Raw genomic sequence first — 23,325 nt, 5'->3', positions numbered from 1 at the left:
GAAAAGTTAAAAAAAAACATTTGTTCTTTAATAGATATCAGAGAACTTAGCTGGCAAATAGGCAAAAAATCATGGATAGAATATTGTATGGCAACAATTCAATTTAAATTGCAAAAAGAATTCACTGATGGCCTCAATGTAGAAATGAACAGATTAGTTCTGAACCAGATGACTTTTCAGTTCACTGAAGTACTTGTCTATCGTTAGGTATTTAATAACTGATCCAACATAGATCCTTTATATCCATAGCCAAAGACTTACTAGAATCATGGAGTTTTAGAGTAATGCAGTACAGCAACAAGACTATCTGCCCAACTTCTCCATACCAACCAAGTTGTCTGTCTAAGCTATCCACATTTACTTCTGTTTAGCCAAAAACTTTTGTTACTTTCAATGGCCATGAGATTCACACGAGTTCAAACTTCATAACTTCCACTCATTATGCAAAACTATTTTACAATCAGTTTCAGCAAACATGCTAATAAACTAGTTTACATGGTAAATACTATGTGACACCTTTATGTTACAATACAGTAAATGGACTGATAAGATGCATTTCAGCTGAACATAGGCCAATACAACAAACTTTACCTGAAACTTTACAAGTCTTTTGATCAAGTTCTAAAGCATAACCTTCATCGCAGGTGCACCTGAAAGAGCCTCTTTCATTGTAGCATATTTGGCTACAAATCCCTGGTGGATTACATTCATCGATATCTTCACAGGTCTTGGAATCAGTTGTAAGCTGATAGCCACTTGGGCAAGTACACTGTGCACCAAAGGGCCCTTGAACACATCCATGTGTGCATCCTGCATTATTTTGATTGCAACTTTCTGTATCTAGATATTGTTATAAACAAGAGCATTCATAATTTTAGAACAGCATTTTAAACAAAAGCATTCATAATTTTTGAACTGCATTTTAAACTTTATATAAAGATAATATTCACATTTCTGTGCTGTAATTAACTTTTGATATGATGCAAGTGCAAAACAAAAGGCTTTTTTGGAGACTTTTTATGCTTAATTTAGGGATAAGGATCATCTTTCAAGCACATCTTATGAAATCAAATTACAGGTAGTTCTCAACTTATAATCGTGTTCCATTCTGACTGACTGGTCATATCTTGAAATGGAGGCAAGCCAGAAGTACAACATGGCGGACACCAAGGCCAGTCTCACCCCAGCTACCGGCCGATCCGAGCTCCCAACGGCGGATCCTTGCACCGGCCGCCCGAGCATACTAACTGTTGCCCGTGCATCCTTGCCCCGGCTGCCCACACATACTAAATCCCGCTACCCGCGCATACCAACTCCCGATGTCCCGGATGCCTGAGCATACTAACTCCCGACACCCCAAACACAAACTTACCACCTGATCCCAGCCATCCCAGCTCTCAAAGCCTTGAAAGAAGCAGGTACTCCAACTGTAAAAGTTTGACCCATGTAAAGGTTGATCCCTCTCCTCCCCCCCCCCCCCCCCCCCCGACTTTCTGGCCCAAAAAAGTGGTCCAACAATTTGATGAGTATATGTTGTTTTTCCCCCAGTTGTATATACAGATGGTCACAAGCTGCATAGATTGTAAGTTGGGGAATACATTGAATTTGAAGACTAGTTTTGTGGATATGAGCACAGTGTACAGCAAAGCATTTTAATTCTCCTTTGTTGATCAAGTTATCATGTGAGATAGTTCTAGCAAAATAAGAATATAACCTATTAACAAATAAGAGAGCACAACTCACTAACTAGTTAATTTAAATATTTATCAGGTGACTCAATTCTGTTCATATTTTTCATGTTGACCTGTTTGGTAGATTTGCAGTTCAGATCAGATATCAAAACATTTTTCGTTGTCTGAATATCTTTCATCTAAATAATTTTATTAAGTTTTTGAAATATTTTTAAAAACACCTCAAATACACAATCACATGTACCAGAGTTGCCTGACATTATATACAAGGCATACACAGTATAAATTACTGTTATAGGTTTTATGATTCTTTTACCACCAAAGTCAGTGAAGAGGTGAAAAAACACTCACAGGATATTTCTGTTTGTATCAGTTGGAGCCCCAGCCTTATAATGCTTTTAAATTTTAAAAAGGCTATTTTGTGTTTATATCATTTCAAAATTTTGTAAACAACTTCAGCCCTCCTATTTTTTTGACTCATCACCCATGCCATTTGAACCTACCCTGATTTGCTTCAAGATTTAAGATTCCTTTATTTCCAAGTAATAGAACAGAACGTAATATAACATAAAAATTCCTTTTGCCTGCTGTAAGGCAGACAAAGAGTTGCCTGGTGCCCCTTATGGTTCGAGAGAGAGAAGCAACAGAGAGTCCCCTCAGAGTCGGAGTTTCTGTAGATTTGCCTCCAGCGCTCCAGCACCCAGTCTCCAGCAGCTCATGAGGATCTCTCGATCACAAGTCACTTAGAGTCTGCGCGAGTCCCTCAGGTGCTGATCCCCTCACTGGCCCACTGCCATCATCACTGTCCTGTAGTCTCCTCTGCTTCTCCTTCTCAGCAAGGTGGGGGTTCTCCCACTTTCTGGTGCCGCTGCACCCCGGAGTCTGCAAACCCTCGTGGCCACTGCCGAGAATAGACGCCACAATCTTGGGCACGGGCCATTGTTTAGTGGATTTTCATTTAATTACACTGCCTGCTCCTATAACAGGCTGTTTATTGCCTGTATGCAGCCGGCGGCATTAGGACTGGGTGGTAGAACCCTTCAAAGCAGTGCAGTGTGTCCACTCTCCCAGGTCCACACCAGCAGTAGCACTCCTACTACAGCACCTCCGACAGCACTGCCATTTTCTTATTTCACCCATCATTATTATTCTTGGATTATTTTTGGATCTTACATGCACATTGTTGAGTCATTACGCATGTTGGGCGACAGTACCAAAAGTTATTTACTTACTGCAGAGTGGAGACTCATCAGCACCATTTGGGCAGTCTGGAGTATGGTCACAAATCTTTCCCAAATTCAGACAGATGCTGAGACCAGGGCATTGCCATTGGCCGCTGGAACATTGAAATGGCTGGGTTGGGCAATTTCTTTCATCACTCATGTCCCTGCAATCATTATCCCCATCACACAGCCACCCCATAGAGACACAGTTTCCATTATCGCATTGAAAATAGTTTGTAGAACAGTTCTTTGGTAAACAGCGAATATGTTCATCTGATCCATCAGTGCAGTCTCCATGACCATCACACTCCCAATTTGCTGGAATACAAGCCCCATCACTTTGGCACTGAAATTCACCTTGGTGACACATTCCTGGAGGTCGAGTGGCTATAAAAAGAAAACAATTCTGCAATTAATGTTTTCTTTTCAACTTTAGCTTAACCAATCCTGAGCGTCAATTAATATTTGGCAAACCTATCACTTGGGAAAGGTTATTAAAATGATGCTCATTATCAAAGTATAAAATGACAAGATTAAGAATATTCCCTGACGAAGGGCTCAGGCCCAAAATGTGGATTGCTTTTTACTTCCTATGGATTCTGCGTGACCTGCTGAATTTCTCCAGTGTTTTGTGTACCGGATGCAAATATAATTTGGCATAAATTAACAGCACTGCCTCCCAATTTAATTAGATGAATAAATTCAGAGAAAGAAACCGATGCAACTGTATGCAACTGACAATGGCCTGTATAAGAAAGTAAACGAGCTAGAGGGTGGCAGATCTTGGCCCTTATTTCCATAAAATGAAGGAACAGCAAGAACATTTAGAGCCACAACCAAAGTAACAAGTGCATAGAAATGCATTAAAAAAAAAATTTAATTAGCTCTAAACTGGATACTTACGACATCCTGTCTCATCAGATTCATCAAGGCAATCAAAAACACCATCACAGTGGTAGAATATACTGATGCACTGCTCTCCACTTGCACATTTAAACTGATAGGAAGTACAGTTGTACACTGTAAAGAATATTAATTCTGATTAAGGAATCTGAATCAAAACAAAATGGTTTGAAAAGCTCATGATAAATTTGCTGTCGGCACTTTTCACTCACCACAACCTTGCTCATCTAATCCATCCAAGCAGTCTTCATTGCCATCACATACATAAGCTGGGTCAATGCACCGATGTTCTGGGCATAAAAACTGTTCAGGTTGGCAGGAACTTGTGAAATCTTCATTTTATTTAAAAAAAAATATATAAAAAGAGATACGTTTAAAAAAAGTTTGATGTTTTTGATGAATTAGCAATTCCTGCAGCAGGAGGAAGGGACGTACCTCCAAAACATCTTAAAGGGATTACTCAAAAATTAATTTTGGGATGCAAAGCCAGCATCTGTGGCCAATTCCTAATAGCTTCAGAAGGTAATGGTGAACTACCTCCTTGAACAGCTGCAATCCTTGTTGAGAGAATATTCTCTAGTAATGCGGGGAGCTCTATGATCTAAACCCACATTCCAGAATTTAAATTAAGTGCTTGTAGAACAGTTGCTGATTGATTTCAACTTTTTTTTTTAAGGATGTCCTCTGTCGTAGAATTTGCATGACCCCTGAAATTGTAGGTGTTTGTGGTATTCATTCCCAATGTTATGATGAAAGCTATTTGAGCATTGCATTTTGTACTTGTAACCATACTACTAAATTATATGCAACAAAAAAAATCTCAAAAGGTGGGCCAAAAGCGTCAACTTGCGTGATATTTGCCTTTATTGTCATTTTCTTCTCAGTTTCTACCACTGCTTGGGTAAATTGCTCCAGACTGCCCAAATGTTTTATTGCTGTACTATGTATGAGTTGACTTGCTCAACTGCTTGCAAAACCAATTAGTTCACTTTTCCTTGGTATATGTAGAGATAAACTGGAACTAGAACTCATGAAGTATAGCACTTGGCTATACGAAAAGAAAAGAGTGCAAAGATGGGATTGTGATGGGGTAACAGGTTAAATTAAGTGATGGGTGCTTAATCAACTTGCCGCTGGCTAATCAAAAGAGGTGATGACGAGGGGAACTGGCACTTGAAAATGAAGCCAAATCATGAGGCCATCACTATCTCTAGATCTTCCACACTACGGCTAACTACAAATTCTGGAACAGCTGGTGCAAAATGACAGCAAGAAAGAACATCTCCTCTGTCAAGTTAAGGCAAAGATGCTGTGCCTTTACCCTGTCAACTGGTGGCTCCTGCCTCAAGCTGAAGTAACTTTTCTCATTCAAAAGAGGGTGAAATGACTTAATAAGCTTGGTGTTATCTGTTTAAGCGATGCAGTTTAACAGAGGCACACATTGTGAGTTTTGGAGTAGCGGTTTTAAGCACAAGGAAGGGGTCCTGATTGACAGGGGTGAATGATAGGGATGCAATGACAGAAACTACAGGTCTAGTTGGCAGGGTTTGACTGTTGAGGAGGCATTCAATGACCAGAGCAGTGAGGTTTTTCAACTACCTGCAACATTTTGGGACTTGACTCTAACAATTGACTTCCTAAGCTACATCTTCCTTGGGTATGCGTGCAGCATCTCCTGGACCTTTGCTCCTCTTCATCTCCTGGAAAAAGGCTTCCAGCATCAAGGCAGCAATAGGAAGCCAGTGCCAGTTCTCTCCTGTAGTCCCACAATTAGATGTTTCTTACGTGAGCTTTGAGAACATCTCTCCCGCTCCTGCTGCAGCCCCTTATGTGTCTCCCCCTTTAAGAGGTGAAGGCTCATCTTAGGAAACACAAACTAGCTGATCAGTTAGTACTGGCAACATGTTAAAATCAGTGTGATAAAAGCAGGATGTACCAGATTGAACACACATCATAATCTCTTGCCCATTTCCCAAAGTATCCAATTTAGCTCCACTACAATTTGTTCAACCATTGAAGCAGACTGCTACAAGACGATACTGGATCACAAAAGAGAACAGGTTATTTGGAACAACCTCGAGCACTATAGGATTATCCTGTGGAATAAAATGATACTCACTACAGCTCAGCTCATCTGAACCATCTCCACAATCATTGTCTGTGTCGCATACCCATCTTTTCGGGATACAAAGGAAGTTATTACAGGTAAAATAGCTTGCAGAACAAGTGCTGGGTCCATGGGTTAAGCATCCCTGTTCATCACTTGCATCAGAGCAGTCATTTTGTCCATCGCATCTCCAGTAATTTGGAATACATTGGTGATTTGAACATGTAAATGCAAATGAAGAGCATGTAGTATCTAGGGATATAGAAATAAAAATCAGATTTTATAAATGGCTTGCTTAAGTGGTTAAAAAAGTTGAAGTTCCTATTCACAGGGAACACATATCAGATGCTAAGTCACCTTGTTTTAACGATAAAAGATCATCAACTTTTAACTGACTTGTTCAAATTAAAGGCACATGTTTAAAGTACTCCCCCTGCTTTACCCACTGATGCTTTCTTTGTTCACGGGACATGTAGAAAAAAATATACACATCAACAAAATCCTTGAAATATACCTTTTTTTTGGGACACTTCACTGAACTTTTCAAAAATAAGATCAGACTTTTTGGGGGGGATCTGAAAATAATATGTGCACTAAAATGTGTACACAGTGAGATTAAAAAATGACTAAAGTTGGATACATACAAGAGATTACATATTGCTGGAATCTGAAACACAATATGTTGGAGGAACACAGTGGAATTGCTTGCTATCAATCTTAGCATTGCACTAAAATATGGCAGATTATCAAAAATTAGCAAGAAATGACTATTAAGATAAATGTTGCACCCAGTTCCTTACTTACTGATGTCCTCTTGCGTATTAATGTAACAGCTTTGCTCGGTTTGTTAATCAAATTACACACCTCATCACAAACTTGAAACCATAATATATGCTGGCACTCTAATGCCATAATAAAGGAATGCCTTAAAATGATATGATGTTTCAGCAGTACCAAGCATTTTATCACCAATTGTTTCCAAAACCATAGTCACTAGTGATTTGTACAGGTCATTGATCATGTTAAGAAGTTAAGAAATAGCTGGATCATTGCTGAAGAAGGCGGCATTTAGTACGTTGGCTTTCGTAAATCACAGTATACAATACAGAAATTGGGATGTTATGTTGAAATTGTCTAAGGCACTGGAAAGGCCAAAGTTGGAATATTGTGTGCAGTTTAAGGACATAAACAGTGTAGAGAGAGTGCGGAGGAGGTTTACGAGAATGTTGCCGGGATTTCAGGGTTTGAGTTGCAGGGAACGATTGAGCAGGCTGGGGCTTTATTCCCTGGAGTATAGAAGGTTGAGGGGTGATTTGATAGAGGTATTCAAAATTATAAGGGGGAAAGATAGAGTCAATGTAGATAGGCTTTTTCCATTGAGAGTGGGGGAGATTCAAACAAGAGGGCGTGGATTGAGAGTAAAAGGGGAAAAGTTTAAGGGAAATTTCTTCACGCAGAGGGTGGTGGAGGTATGGAATGAAGTTCCAGCAGTGGTGGTTGAAGCGAGATCGATGTTAAAGTATATGAACAGGAGAGGTGTGGAGGGTTATGGGCCACAGGCGGGTCAGTGGAACTAGGTGGGAGAAGATGTTCGGCCAAACTGGCCTGTTTCTGTGCTGTAAATAGATGGTTTTTAATTACTATTCCTGTAGGATTATCAGTTTCAACATATTAAAAAATCTATTTGTGATATCACTAAATTGAAGTTTTCTTATAAAACACCATCTGTTAAAACATGAGACATGAAACGTAAACGCATCTTATAGTTGTATTGCCATAGTAGCGAACAACTCAAGCATATTTTCTCATTTTAAATTGTGCTTATTGGGGCTCAAGGTAATCTTGTGTATCAATCAAAATACTGCTTCAGGTATCATTCATTATGTAGTAATTAAATGTAATGATTCATAAATAATTGAAATCAATAGGTATATTATAAATTTAATTCATGAAACAAAGATAAGCATTCTGTGAACAGAGGAGCATTAATGACATGCAGTAAAATTTCACAATATTTTATTTCTTAGCCCAAGAATGTTTAATTAAATGTGCTGAAAGGTAAATTTGATCTGATGCAACTGAAGAAATAAAGGTATTTTTAAACAAATTAATTAGGTCCCTAAAGTTTTCATTTGTGCTGAGATGTTGGCTGCATTGTATGTAAATTTCAACAGTACGTACTTAAAGTTCCACAATTTACTTCGTCACTATTATCGTGGCAGTCATCGACTCCATCACAGTGGTTATAATCCGGCACGCATTTTCCGTTGGCACAAGTGAAAGAAAAGATGGCACATTGTAGTGTGGGGGCTTCGCCAGATGCATCTTCAATGCAGTTCATGTTGTTGGAGTCTCGTTTCATTCCATAAGGGCAGCCGCAGACTCTCTGAGCATTGGGTGTCGGAAAGCAAAAATGGCTACAGTCCCCATTGGGATTTGTTGGTTTGTTGCAGGAATTTGATCCTATGTTTTAAAAACATCAAAATGCTTATCAGATTAATGCCGAAGATACAACGATTTCATCAATATTAGCACTCATTAAAATATAAGTGCTGCTTCATTAAATATCAGATGCACTGAAAGAAAGAATTTTGGTGCATCTATATATTGTACTTGTGTATGTGATCGAAATTCTCATACTCATAACATGGATTTAAATAAAAGGCACTGGAATTGCTCCATTCACAGAAATGATCCAGATTACTGCTCTGCAATAACTAAGCTCACCAGAAATATTTTGTCTCCGTCAGAATGACTCAACTAAAATCCCAGTTGAAACCAAGACTAAACAACATAAGTAAAAAATTACACAGAAAAAAATTAAATTTGGACATATAGCTCGATTACAGGCTCTTCCCTGGCCCCTGAGCCTGTGCCGCCCAATTACACCCAATTGACCTACAACCCCTTTATGTTTTTAATAAAGATAAGGAAGCTTTATCTGATATTAGTTTACTCCTTAACTTCCCCATTATTTCACCCTTCTATAAAAAATTTTTGTTCGAAACATTGATCTTCTTTACATTCTCTGCCACCAAGACTAATTTGTTTCAGTTCTGATTATTCAAGATTATTTTATTGCCATGAAATAAAACAGAATATGTGGTATTACACAAAATTTCCTTTAGACTACCGAAAGGCAGATAAGGATTCGCTATCAGCAGAAATTGTCCAGCACCCCTTAAAGCCAGAGAAAGAGAAGCAAAAGACAGTCTCTGCCCCCAAGTCACAAAATGTCCATGGCTATGCCTCCAGCACTCCTGCAAGCCTCTCCAGCCTTCAGTCCCAACCATCAGCAACTCGAGCTCCAGATGTGCACCACTGACACCACCAGCACTCTAGGAACCCTGTCACATTTTGATTCTGATAGCTGGCACCTCTTCAGCCAATCTCGAGCCAGTTTCCTTTAGTCCAAAGCTGAGTGCGAGTCCCTTGACTGCAGCAGCCCGCAGCCTTCGTGGAATCCTCGCCTTCAGTCACCAACAGCCCGCCGCCTGTGTGTTCCTCAGCCGTAGAACCCCTCACTGATCCATTGTCATGGTCACCATCCCATGGGTCGTCTCTTCTACTTCTTCTTCTCAAAGAGGGGTTGGTCTCCACATTTTCTTGTGCCCTGCGCCGCTCTTCCACTTCCCCAGAACCTGAAACCCCTCGAGATTGCCTCCGATTATAGTGCTACCATCTTGAGGCAGACTCTGCGGTCACTGAATTTTAAAATAATCCACTGCTTGCTCCTTTAATGGGCTGCGGTTGATATTTAGGGTGGAATCCAATTCTCCAGCACATTTGTGAATTGCACTATACCATAATTCTACTCAGGTTCTCCCATATCTCCATTTCCCAATACAACAGGCAGTCCCTGAATTACACTGCTTCTATGGCAAACAACTGTCAATAAGTCAATCTTTCCATAAATCTATAACTTTCATTTTCCACATAATTTCATTGAATATTTACCCTATTAACCATAATTAAATGAATGGAATATACATTATATACAGTTGTTAGTAAATACAATGAAACATTATTATTACTATGAAGGACTAGGAAAGGCTGTGGATGTTGTCTACATGCTTTAGCAAGTCCTTTGGCAAGGATCCTAATGGGAGGTTAGTCAGGAAGGTTCAGACGCTTGGTATTCATGGTGAAGTAATAAACTAGTTTCGACAATGACTGAACGAGAGAAGCCAGAGGATAGCGGTGGATGATTGCTTTTCAGTCAGGAGGCCTGTGACTAGTGGTGAGCCTTAGGGATCAGTGCTGGGACCATTGTTGTTGTCATCTAATTCAATGATCTGAACGATAATGTGGTAAATTGGATCAGCAAATTTGCAAATGACACTAAGATTAGAGGTGTTGTGGACAGCGAAAAAGGTTTTCATAGCTGGCAGAGGGATCTGAACCAGCTGGAAAAATGGGATGAAGAATGGCAGATAGAATTTACTGTAGACAAGTGTGAGGTGTTGTATTATGGAAGGACAAACCAAGAAAGGACATACATGGTAAATGATAGGGCACTAAGGAGTGCGGTAGAACAGAGGGATCTGGGAATACAGGTACATAATTCCCTGAAAGTGGTGTCACAGGTGGACAAGGTTATAAAGAGAGCTTTTGGTATATTGCCCTTCATAAATCAAAGTACTGAGTACAGGAGTTGGGATGTTATGTTAAAGTTGTATAAGACACTGGTGAGGACAAATTTGGAATATTGTATTGTGTGTAGTTTTGGTCATCTAACTACAGGAAAGATATCAATAAGATAGGAAAAGTGCAGAGAAGATTTACTAGGATGTTGCCTGGACTTCAGGAACTGAGTTACAGGGAAAGGTTAAACAGGTTAGGACTTTATTCCCTGGAGCAAAGAAGAATGAGAGGGGATTTGATAAAAGTACTTAAAATTATGAGGGGGGTAGACAGAGTAAATATAGATAAGCTTTTTCCACGAGGGTAGGTGAAATACAAACCAGAAGACATGGGTTAAGAGTGAAAGGGGAAACATTTAAGGGGAACTTCTTCACACAGAAAGTGGTGGGGATGTGGAATGAGCTGCTATCTGAAGCGGTTAATACAAGCTAAATATTTATAATTAAGAGAAATTTGGACAGGTACGTGGATGGGAGAGGTATGGAGAGCTATGGACTGGGTGCAGGTCAGTGCAAATAGGTTAAAAAAATGGTTCACCACAGACAATAAGGGCCGAAGAGGTATGTATTTGTGCTGCAATGTTCTACGGTTCTACTATCTGAAAAAAAAATTCAATAATTAAAGGAGAGAATTTCTGTAAATGCGTGTTTCCAGTCAGAACTTTCATAACCCAGGGAGCCCATCTTTAAGCAAATTTTCACCCTCTGTCCAGGCTTCAACCAGGAAGGACATCATAAATGTTGAAGTACCATAATTTTGTGCCATCTCAGGCATGCCAGTTCCTTCTGGAGATATTTTGAAAGGTCACAGGTATTATCCAGAGCCATGTCATCAACACTAATTAAAATCAATTTATTGCATTTATTTTAATGGAAAAATCAGGTTTCTACTCAACTATGCTTGTCCTGGCAGACCAGAATGCATGCAATTTAAGGCTTAATGGATTAGGGAGAAAATATGTTTAGCATCCTTTGCATAATTCCAAATATGAATCTATTAGATTTCTTCATATAAATATATATATTTACACATACCTGTCTGTGCAGAAGCATCAAAGGATTTTACATGCATAATGTTGTCAATACCTCCCCTGATAATAGACATCCCACCACCATCTATTTTCTGCACACGGACAATTGCCTTCAGCCTCCAGTCAGTAAAGTATGCATGATCTGCAAGGAAAAAAACAACAAAAAACTGCTTAGGGTTAAACTATTTAACACAGTTATGGTCTGCAAATTTTTTTTTTTAAAACATGACCATATAAAGAAAAAAAACCTTAGGATTTATATTCTCAAATATATTTTGTTAATGGTCTAATATATTTTTACTGAAAAATAACTTACCACCAAATACTGCAAGACCAAAAGGGTGGGACATTTGGCTAACTCGACTGAGGGTCCTTCTGTCTAAGCCATTGAAGAAACTATGTTCAATTTTATCAAAAAAGGCGTCCACCCAATAGAGACGAAAATAACTAGAAAAGCAAAAATAGTGAATTTAATTCAAAGAGAAATTAAATAACTGAATAAAGTAATGTTCAGAACATGCCCAGAAGACTAAGGAGAATAAATTCAGTGTTATCTTATTAAATGCTAATTAAAACAGATACAAGCTGGTGCAAGGAATGGAATGATAGACAATACTAAAACCCAGAAGATAAATTAGAATGCTTTAAACTTCAAAGTAATTAAAAACAATCTGTTGAGGGGAAAGGATAATCAACTTTTCGGGATGCAACCCATCCAAATTATTGCCTGCTCCTTTCCCTCTATAGGTGCTGCCTGGTTCACTGAGTGCCTGCAGCAGTTTGGGTTTCTTTTGCTCCAGTATTGGCAGTTCCTTATGTCTCTTTCAATCAAATATATTGCTGGAAGTCCAAAATAAAAAGAGAAACTGTTGAAAGCACTCAGTAGGTCAGACTGAAGAAAGAGTTACTGCTTCAGGTTGAAGATCTTTCATCAACAGAGGGTTATGAGAAAATAGACCAACTTTAAGTTGCAGAAGGATGGATATAACAACTTGAATATCTCTGGTAAGTGAGCTTTTGACTGTTTACATCAGGATCACATTAGCAACCAGATTTGTGGCCTTTGTACACTTCTCCTTTGGCAACATGGTCCCACCTTACACCCACCATGATTCCTCCCACATTTCAAGTCAAGATGTGTTTGTCATTAATACCATAAACCTTGCAGTGTACAGTGAAGCCAAGATAGCGTTTTTCCAGACCGTGGAGCTGGTTATTTACATGGATAAATTACCTCAGAAACAATTTTAATAAATAACATATCATTCATTAAGTATCATGTTACATATGCAAGCCATGTGTCCCTGGAGTTCAGAAGACTCTCGGCTTTGGGGGGGGGAAAAAGCTGCCTCATAAGCTGGTCATGAGGGCCCAAATGCTTTGGTACCTCTTCCCAGATAGCAGAAGGGAGAACAGATTGTGGAAGGGGTGTGTGGAGACCTTCACAATGTTTATGGCTTTCCACAAATAACAACCTTTATAAATGTCCATCATGGCAGGGAGAGAGACCCCAATAATCCCCTCAGCATTCTTTACTATCCGCTGCAGGGACTTGCATTCTGAAATAGTACAGTTCCCAAACCACGCGGTGATGCAATTGCTCTCAATGCATCCGTTATAGAATGTAGTGAGGGTGGAGGGTGGAAGCTGAATGTCCCTCAACCTCAGCAGGAAGTAAAGGCATTGTTGGGCTTCTTGGCAATGGATCTGGTGTTGAGGGACCAGGAGAGATCCTCTGCTAGGTACACGCCAAGGGATTTGGCTCTCTTGACTACCTCGACGGGGGAACCATTAATGGTCGGCATGGAGTGGTCCCCCTGGGTTCTCCTGAAGTTGACCACCATCTCCTTTGTCTCGTTGATGTTCAGGTGTAAGTTATTGTCTCTGTACCATTTGTCTCCATTGCTCTTTTACTTTTCCCCCCGCCCCCCCCAACAAAATATGATGCCCTTGCATTACTTTTCTCTGCAGCCTGCACTACATTTCTCTACTTATCTCTAATCCCTGCATTATTTGACCTCTGGTAACACTACTCCCTACTCATTTATTTATTTATTGTTGCGTTTGTAGCGGTACACTGGGGGGGAGGGGAAGAATGGGAAGAACCAGCACTAACAGCTCCAAACTCATGACAGCCAGACACAACAGGCTCCTATCTACTGGCAACTAGCCACTACAGCCATGAGGCATACTGACTCCGCAGCACCCATAGGTTTACGGAGAAGCGCTGGCCTACTCAACGTGAATATCACGAGGTAGTATGTACTCCAGATGTCATGACGCCAGGTCACCTGTTGTTTGTCTATGTCAAGCCTGACAGCACGTCAATAAATGCTTTTGCTCTTCTCTGGCTGAAACCTGAGGCATGGTCTCGTTATTCATCCTATTTCAACATACATCTGCCACACGCTTCCTGAAAGGCATGTAGAATGCTATTTACTGTGTCAGTACACATGACAAATAAATGCAATTAAATTCAAGTTCAAGCTACTTGTTCAAATTTTAAATGGAGGAAAATATGCAGGTATGCCTTTGTCAGTTGAAATATTATCTTTCTCATATCATTAGCTTGAATTACCTCCAGTCAATGGCAAGACCATTTGGCCAGCCTAGTGTTGTATTGACTATTGGCGCAGCATTTGATCCATCAGCCCAGGCTCTCATGACTTTTGCAGGTCGGTACCAGTCCGTCCAGAATATGTATCTGCAGATAAATGAAACAATAACAATGGTCCTATTGCATCCATGAGAAGCTCTAAAGTTTCCACCTATAATATTTTCTCTGGAAATAACAATGTATACTGATGTTTTATTTTTAAGGTTACCCCTTCAATGGATGCACAACAATAGATCGAGGATTGTTCAGGTTTTCAACAATCGTTCTCCTGGATTTATCAGCCAGCCGTAGGACAGAAATGCTGCGATAGTGTGTATCAGTCCAATAAAGATTCCTTGAAATCCAGTCAAAAGCCAGACCCTCGACTCCATCCACTCTATTGGCAACAAGAATTTCCCGGCCTATATAACGGACAGAATCTAAGCGTTAATATCTTTAATACTATAGTTGGCTCGCCAGTTACTGCAGAATTCTGTTTAAAGCTCTTCGCTGATAACTAACAGGAAGAAGACAATGAAATCTGTGTTCCTTTTTAGTCATTGCATAATGTCATGTGGTGAGAGAAAGAAAGTCAGCTAGAATGAGTCAAGCAAATTTCAATCTAGAACCTGCAGAGATCATCACCCAGTCTCTGTTTTTCTTTGGTATTCTTTTCAATACCACGTGAATCAACATGCAGAAATATAAATAGGGTCATCAAAGTGCAGGTTCTTGTTCTGATTTCGCAGTTTAAACTGGACTCTCACCTCAGTTATTGTACATTTGCTAAAGGGCTGAATATTTACATCTTTACTGGTGAAAATGAGCAGACCTCCTCAAACACTGTGCGAATTCTACTTTAAACTGAATTCCAGTACAACTCCGATTATCCAAAAACGGATTCTCTAAAATCCTCATTTATTCAAAATTTTTTTGGAGCCCTACTGACCAGGGACGTCAGGCTTCCGGCGATAGCAGGGACCTCGGTGGGGAGGGATTGGTGATTGCCAGGGGCCAACATTTTTTGGGTGAGATTTGAACATTATTTTAATGCTTTAAAAATCTTCCCTTGTGGTTTGTTGTTGTTTAAACACTGTTACAAGTAATTTGCTGTTGCTACTGACCAGTTTTGCAGTTTCCTTAATTACAGTTTTAAAGGGAAATCAAGGAAGTGATTAAGGAATTCTTCTCCATTGTGGCAGAACGAATAATGGAAAAAAGCAGATGTATAAATTGAACAATCATGCTATAAATCAGAGATACTGTATTCCTGCAATGCTTTTCATATTTTCAATGGTGTTACATTAACAACTGATAATGTTCACTGCTTTTTTATGTATCTGCAACAACAGACAAGAGGAGAAGCACAGGCCAAAAGGCCAGAGGTCATCAGTGGATATAACCCCTTTCACACTTGCAAGTGGTTCCAGGAATTAATGTCCAATCGGCCTTTAAAGTGTTTAGTGTGAAAGGAAAATCTTCTCAACACTAGCATCAGATGACATCATTTTTCGCCGGGGAATGACAGCCTTGACCCCTAGTACAAGTCCCAATGTCTGCAGATGCCAGCGTTGCAATCAGGCAAGCGTGAAACACGCAACTGCGTTATGAAATAAAAATTACCCAAGTATTTGCATGAGTGCAGGAATGTGAATTAAAATGAAGGTATAAACTTTGCTGTGGGAAAATTGTAGCGGGGAAGGGAGGGAGAGGGAGAGAGAGAGAGAGAGAGAGAGAGAGAGAGAGAGAGAGAGAGAGAGAGGAAATAAATAGCAATAAATACCAATAGCAGACAATTTTTAAACAGCATGGGAAAGTTGGTAGCACTCTTACACACAATTTATAAAGACCATGAGAAAAGGCAATGGCGGACATGAATCCCCAGAATGCCATGTGGCAGAGAAACCCCTCCATGTGTGCTCCAGCATGCAGTTGTGCACACAGCCCTTGCTTTGCAGCAAGGTATTCTGGGAGGGCAGGTCCACCATCACTTTTTCCCCCACTATATTTTTTAATTGTGCATTATGGCGGTATCACCTTTCTCACTCTTTATAAAATGTGCACAATAGTGTTACCAACTTTCCAATGCTGTTTAAAAATTCTGCTTTTACTCTTTATTGCTAACACTTTCCCACATTCCCTTAAAAAGATTTATATAGGTTGGCACAACAACAACAGGGGCTTAAGGGCTCATAATATGCTATACATCAAATTTAATTATGTTATAATTAGGCATGATTAATTTTGTTCAAATATAAAATTATAATAAATTGATCGGGATTTTGAGGGCAGGTCCTAACCCTGGGGATGGCTCCTTGAAAGTGTGAAAGCATTCAGTGTCCCAGTAAGGAGTGGACAAATGTGAAAAGCCAACCCCTATTCCTATTGCAGGAAACTGAATGGCCAATTTAGTCGGAGGCAAGTGTGAAAGGGGCTTATGAGTGGGAAGGCACAAGAGACAAAAGTTGAGGTGATAGGGGAGGGGAAAGAGGGTGGGCAGTTGGAGGAAAGGAAACAGAGGGATAGGGAAAGAGAGCGAGAGAGAGAGAGCACCCAGGGAGAATATTAGGTGTTGTTCCTCCTATTTGCACGTGGCCTGAGCTGGCAGTGCAAGCGAGGGAGAGAGAGTGAGCGAGCGAGCGCCCAGGCAGGATATTAGGTGTTGTTCCTCCTATTTGCATGTGGCCTGAACTGGCACTGCAAGAGTCATTGGACAGACACATTGATGTGGGAATGGGGTGTGAATTTGAAATGGTTGGTCACTGGGATGTCCCCATTATTGCAGCGAACAGGGCCAAGCTGCTCAACGAAATGATCTCTCAGTCTATGACCAGTCTCTCCATTGTGGAGGAGGCCATAACGGGAGCTCCGAATGAGGTAGATGACTCCCGCAGATTCACACATGAAGTGTTGTTTCACTTAGAAGGACTGTTTAGGGCTAAATGTGGTGGTGAAGGAGGAGGTGTGGGCAAAGTGTCACCTTTCCTGTGGTCACAGGATTAAGTGGGAATGGATGAGGGGGTGAAAAAAAAAGAAATTAAATAATTTGGTCATTACCTGTTCCATCAATTTTCTGTTTACAAATCAGATCCGTCCTTGTGTCAGAAAAAAAGATCGTCTGCTGTGCTCCATCAAAATCAATCCCTACAAAATTAGAGGGGCTTCCTGTCACAGGCAGGATGATATCTTCTTGGGTGGAGACATTGAAAGGGATTCCTCGAACAGCCAGCTGGGATGAGAATAATAGGAACTGGGTCACAACTGCAGAAGAGAGAACACAAGACGTTCAAAATATTTTTCAATTTAACATCGATGTGTCAAAATTTTTTTAAATGTGCTCAGATCAAACTGCTAAATGAAGAAATCTAAGTCGAAAATTGGAGCAGATGAATGGATAGAGAAGAAGGGAGAAGGGTGATGAAGTGGATAAGACACAGAAGATGAGTAGAGATTGAAGATGAAGATGAGGAAAAAAGGAGAGGTGATAGATGAGAACAACAGTTGGGTCAATAGTAGTTAAAATAAGAAAAGATTAAGACAGGGACATTAGTAGAGACCTTGAGTTTTCACAAGTTGAACACAAATTACTGATTAAATGGCTTGATCCAATGCTTAGTATTTAGGTTGAATGATTAATTCTTGTAGCTGCAGCGTTTTCACCCCATCTCTGAACTTATTCCATCACTGGGTTTAGATTTCTTGCTACAAGAATGGGAGTACTCATCTTCCTTCATATTCTGGTCTTCTCATTTTTAGAAATAGGAAGTGGAAACCCATTCAGTCAAATCATAGAATCATTGAAAGTTACAGCACAGAAAACAGGCCATTTGGCCCTTCTAGTCTATGCCAAAACATCATTCCTCTAGTCCCACTGACCTGTACCTATTCCATAACCCTGCAGACCTTTCCCATCCATGTATCTATCCAATTTATTCTTAAAACCTGAGACCCCATTTACCCCATCAGATGGCAGCTCATCCCACATTCCCACCATTCTCTGTGAAAAAGTTCCCCCTAAACATTTCCTTTTTCACCCTAAAGCCATGTCCTCTCGTATTTCTCTCTCCTAATCTAAGTGGAAAGAGCCTATTCACATTTACTTCTGAGAGATCAGTATACAGTATTTGGACAGCCAATGGCTGATTAAAGATAGTCAGCGTGGCTTTATGCATGGTAGGTCAAGTTTAACAAATCGGTTTTTTTGAGGAATTTACCAAGCAAGTAGATGAAGGAAAGGCTGTGGATGTAATCTACATGAACTTGAGTAAGCCCTTTGATAAGGTCCCACATGGGAGGTTAGTTCAGAAGATTCAGACACAAGGTGAAAGGTTGTAAACTTGTTTCAAAATTGGCCGATTGAGAAACGCCAGAGAGTGGTCCACAGCCTGTCTACTCCATTCATAATTTTGTAAACCTCTATCAAATCTCCCCTCTTCTTCACTCTAAGGAATAAAGTCCCAACCTGTTTAATCTTTTGCTGCAACTCAAATTTTGAAGGCCAAGCAACATCCTAGTAACTCTTCCCTGCACTCTTTTGATCTTACTGATATCCTTCTTATAGTTTGACAACCAGAACTGCCAATAATCTTCCAAATTTGGCCTCACCAATGTCTTATAAAACCTCACCATAACATCCCAACTCCTATACTCAATACTTTGACTTATGAAGGCCAAGATGCCAAAAGCTTTCTTTATAACCATGTCTACATGTGACACCACTTTCAGGGAATTGTATCTGTATTCCCAGATCCCTTTGTTCCTCCGCATTCCTCACTGCCCTACCATCTACTGTGTATGTCTTACCTTGGTTTGTCCTGACAAAATGCACACTTGTCTGCATTAAACTCCACCTTCCACTTTCTGGACTATTTTTCCAGTTAGTCTAGATCCCTCTGTCAGCTTTGAAATCCTTCCTCGCTGTCCACATCTCCAATCTTAATGTCATCAGCAAACTTGCTGATCCAATTTACCACATGATCATCCAGATCATTGATATAGAAAACAAACAACAATGGTCCCAGCACCGATCCCTGAGGCACATCACTAACCACAAGCCTGCTGACTGAGAAGCAATCATCCACGACCACTCTCTGGCTTCTCTCAATCAGCCAATTTTGAAACAAGTTTACAACCTCTCCATGGATACCTTGTGTCTGAATCTTCTGAACTAACCTCCCATGTGGGACCTTGTCAAAGGGCTTACTCAAGTCCATGTAGATTACATCTACAGCCTTTCCTTCATCTACTTTCTTGGTAAATTCCTCAAGAAACTCTATAAGATTCATTAAACATGACCTACCATGCATAAAGCCATGCTGACTATCCTTAATCAGCCATTGGCTGTCCAAATACTGTATACTGATCTCTCAGAACACTGCTGATGTTAGGATCACTGCCTGTAATTGCCTGCTTCACTTTTGGAGCCTTTTTTAAACAATGGAACCATATGTGCTACCCTCCAATCCTCCAGCACCTCACCCATGGTTAACGATATTTTAAACCTTTCTGCCAGGGCCCCTGTAATTTCTACACTAGTCTCCCTCAAGGTCCGAGGGAATATCATATCAGCCCCGGGGGATTTATCTACCTTTATTTTGCTGTAAGGCAGCAAGCACTTCCCCTGTTTTCCTTACTTCCCATGACTCTGAACCAGTTTCCTAAGTGAATATTGATTAAAAAAAACTTTAAGATCTCCCCCATCTCTTTTGGCTCCATACAAAGCTGACCACTTTGATCTTCTAGAGGACCAATTTTGTCCCTTACTCTTTTACTCTTAATGTTCTTGTAGAGACCCTTTGGGCTTACCTTCACGTTATCTGCTAATGCCACCTCAGGTCTTTCTTTTGCCTTCCTGATTTCCTTCTTAAGTAACCTCTTACATTTTTTTTATACTCTTCTAGCACCGCGTTTGATCCTAGTTGCCTACACCTGCTCTACACCTCTTGCTTCTTCTTTACCAGATTGCTAATATCCCTTGAAAACCAAGGTTCCCTATTCATGCTAACTTTGCTTTTAATCCTGACAGGAACATGCAAATTCTGCACTCTCAAAATTTCACCTCTGAAGGCCTTCCATTTACTGAACACAGCTTATCCCAATTCATTCTTCCTGGATCCTTTCTCATTTCCACAAAATTGTCCTTCCTCCAATTTAGAATCTTAACTTGAGGACCAGACCAGATTGAGAAATAATCTCACAAATTTAAAGTTGTTCATTTTAACTTATAAACAAACTCAGATCAAATGCCTGAGATAAGTTGATTAGAAATGCTCGGTTGTCAATAACTCATGTCTATAACTTATAAGGGAAGCTAATTCTGCACTACATAGGAACTTAAAAAAAAATTATAATAATCTGATGTCTAGTTATACTACTTGCAACAAACATACATTTTAAAAAGATAATTAACAAAAGGATAACTCTATTAGTTATTTTTTATTTGAAAACTATGCAAATCAAAATACAATGTGTTCACCCAATTTTCAGCTATTTTGCCTCCAAGTAAGATAGGCTGGAACTTTAAGTCACACAACATAAGCAGTCTGGCACTTAATTTCTCTGTGTAGTTTTTTTTTAAATATGACCTGCCTGGTCTCTCGGATAAACACTATTCAAAAGAGAACATGGACATTCTTTTAGCATCCAGTATTTCTAATGCAGATTGATCATTTTATGTCTTCCTATGTCCAAGGAGCTGCCTCTTTTCTTAACCATGGCCGCATATCAAGAAATACTCATGAAATTGTGAAGTTTTTTCTCTTGCCATACACACAGCTTTTTGACCAGACAAGCTTTCCATGTGGTTTACTGTCCATCTCACCAAGTTGTATTTATGCTGTAAAGGCCATGATTCCAACCATACAAAACATTGTTGATTTCATTTAAACTATGAAATACAAGGAAGTTAATTAAGATATTTATAGATCAACAATGAAAGGAGGATGTGGATTATCTGAATTGTACTATCTCATACTAACCAACAATGCAATTATGAACTTTGAGTCTATTCACTTACCATAGCAGTGTTTCTGATCACGGCGAAGATCGAAACCTAGCCTGCATCTGCATCGAAAGCCTAGGCCCTGATTGTCTGTTCCATGACTGAGGATGCAAATATGCTCACATCCACCATTATTGCTACCACATGGATTCCTCACTAAAATCAGGACACACAAAACAAAATGTATTTATTTATTTTACCTCATGCATCTCTCAAAGAAACAAACTCTTATTGCGAGGCTGTAACTTGCTTGAATGAGATTAACCTTTTCTAGACTTTTTTTATAAAAATCACTCTTTTCCCATCTTGATATGCACTAATTATAAAGTATAAACTGAAAATTAGCAAATCAGGCAACATCTGTGAAGAGAGAAACAACATTAAAATTTCAGTCCAATGTCCTATTACATGGTTATCAAACTTTGAACAGAATCAGTTAGAACCAGAAAAACAGGTAACCATATTTAAAGAAGGTACAAAAGCAGGGAAATGAGGAGGATGGAAAGGCATTTGGGAAGATCCTTGATGGTAAGGTAGACAGGAATGATGAAAGAGCAGAAGAAATTATGATTAATATACGAGGCAATGAATGTTCAAGTAAACAGACAAGGGATGGGTTGAGCAAAGGTACAAACTGGAATAGCAGAATTATTTTCAACAGCTGTTGACTGGAAATAAACAGTGCTCATAAAAAGTTATAAAATATTAGTTGGCAACTTAATATTAGTGAGGGATGTCAAACAACTAATAAAACATAGACATGTGAATTAGTGATGCTAATTTCAAAATAGTGTTAATAAAGTCATGTTTACCTTAATTCAATCTAAGGGCTTACCAAGATTTTTTTTTACTTTAAAAAGAATAGCATTATAAAGCCATCATGTTCCAAATACTGAACTTACCAAATGGCTGCCTGAATGCATGATATAATGTCACTCCATATGGTTTCAGTGAAGATTGATAGATAACTTGTGGGTTGTTGTCGACAGATTTATTGACTCTCATAACAGCCATTTTAGTCCAGTCAGTATAGAATAATTTATCTTCAAAATTAGTTATTCCATAAGGATGGGGAACTGCCATACCTCCACTCACAATGGTTTTCCTGCGTACACCAAGGAAATGGTGTTACATGGCAGGAAAAAAAATTGGACATCTGCATCAGAATACAACATTCCTGACAAGTGCAATTGTGTTTCGTTAGAATTACATGGATGTAGTTAGTTAGAGTAAAATAAGACTAAACAAAATTACAGAAGAGTTGAATAGAAGATTAAAACTGTTCAAATGTCAAGAAATGGGAGTGTAGCCTTCCCTCCAGTGAATTGAATTCAAATGTGGTTCCAAAAGATGCAACTCCATTGCATTAGATTGCCTTAAAATTGTGCACAAACAAGCAGCAAATGGTCAGATCTCATCAAGTGCAGACCTTGATTGGTCTTCTGGGGTTGTGGCAAATGCTAGTGGAACCAGTCTACTCAAAGACTTGAGGCTAACCTTAGTGATAAAAATGCAATTAATCCAGTAAATGCCAAAAAATGCAATTAATCCACTCTGTCCACTTCTTGTGTATTTTTGCTCACATTTGTACGTGTAAATGATGATACAGTATCATTTTGCTGAATCATACATCGTCATCTTTCAATTACTTCAACTGGGCCTGTGCGCTTTAAATGGCAAGGCTGATTTTTAGCCCCAGAAATTGAGGTGTCAGGTATGTCCCAATGATTGAATTATTTTATTGGTTATGTGCGTCCATATACAGTAAAAGGCTTGGTTTTGTGCACTATCCTTGCAATCAAATTCAAGTAGCTTGCTTATTTATTTATTTGTAATGATAGCATTATGTAGTGAGTAGTGAAAAGTATAGAGAAAAGTACAAAAACAGTTCAGTAAATGGATAAGAGAATAGTTATAAAACAAGAGCATGTTTTGTCAATGTGAGATACATTCAAGTGTCTGATTACAGTATGAAAGGAACAGCCTTTGAATCCACAGGGTCATGTTTATATGCACACAGGAGAAGAAAAAAGTATGACTGAAGTGGGATGAGTTGATTGGAGGAGACTGGAAGAAAGATGGAGGAATCAATCTCTGCACTCTTGAAGGAGATTATTGTGTTATAAATTGT

At 39.5% G+C, this 23,325-nt stretch overlaps 1 protein-coding gene across 1 annotated transcript in view; it reads right to left on the bottom strand.

Moving 5' to 3' along the window:
• lrp2a (low density lipoprotein receptor-related protein 2a) overlaps positions 1-23,325 on the bottom strand; it is a 246,552-nt gene that overhangs the window by 178,588 nt on the left and 44,639 nt on the right. The window contains exons 14-26 of the mRNA XM_069936227.1: positions 22,097-22,299; positions 21,210-21,350; positions 17,252-17,455; positions 14,424-14,616; positions 14,177-14,302; positions 11,915-12,045; positions 11,603-11,740; positions 8,106-8,387; positions 5,937-6,176; positions 4,030-4,149; positions 3,818-3,934; positions 2,924-3,301; positions 592-840 (exon numbers count right to left, since the gene is read on the bottom strand). Of these exons, the coding sequence (XP_069792328.1) occupies positions 592-840; positions 2,924-3,301; positions 3,818-3,934; positions 4,030-4,149; positions 5,937-6,176; positions 8,106-8,387; positions 11,603-11,740; positions 11,915-12,045; positions 14,177-14,302; positions 14,424-14,616; positions 17,252-17,455; positions 21,210-21,350; positions 22,097-22,299 (2,522 nt within the window). The remainder of the gene's footprint in view (positions 1-591; positions 841-2,923; positions 3,302-3,817; positions 3,935-4,029; positions 4,150-5,936; positions 6,177-8,105; positions 8,388-11,602; positions 11,741-11,914; positions 12,046-14,176; positions 14,303-14,423; positions 14,617-17,251; positions 17,456-21,209; positions 21,351-22,096; positions 22,300-23,325) is intronic.

Source organism: Narcine bancroftii, chromosome 4, assembly GCF_036971445.1.
Source record: "Narcine bancroftii isolate sNarBan1 chromosome 4, sNarBan1.hap1, whole genome shotgun sequence".
Classification (NCBI taxonomy): Eukaryota; Metazoa; Chordata; class Chondrichthyes; order Torpediniformes; family Narcinidae; genus Narcine; species Narcine bancroftii.
This window is presented reverse-complemented; position numbering and strand designations above follow the sequence as displayed.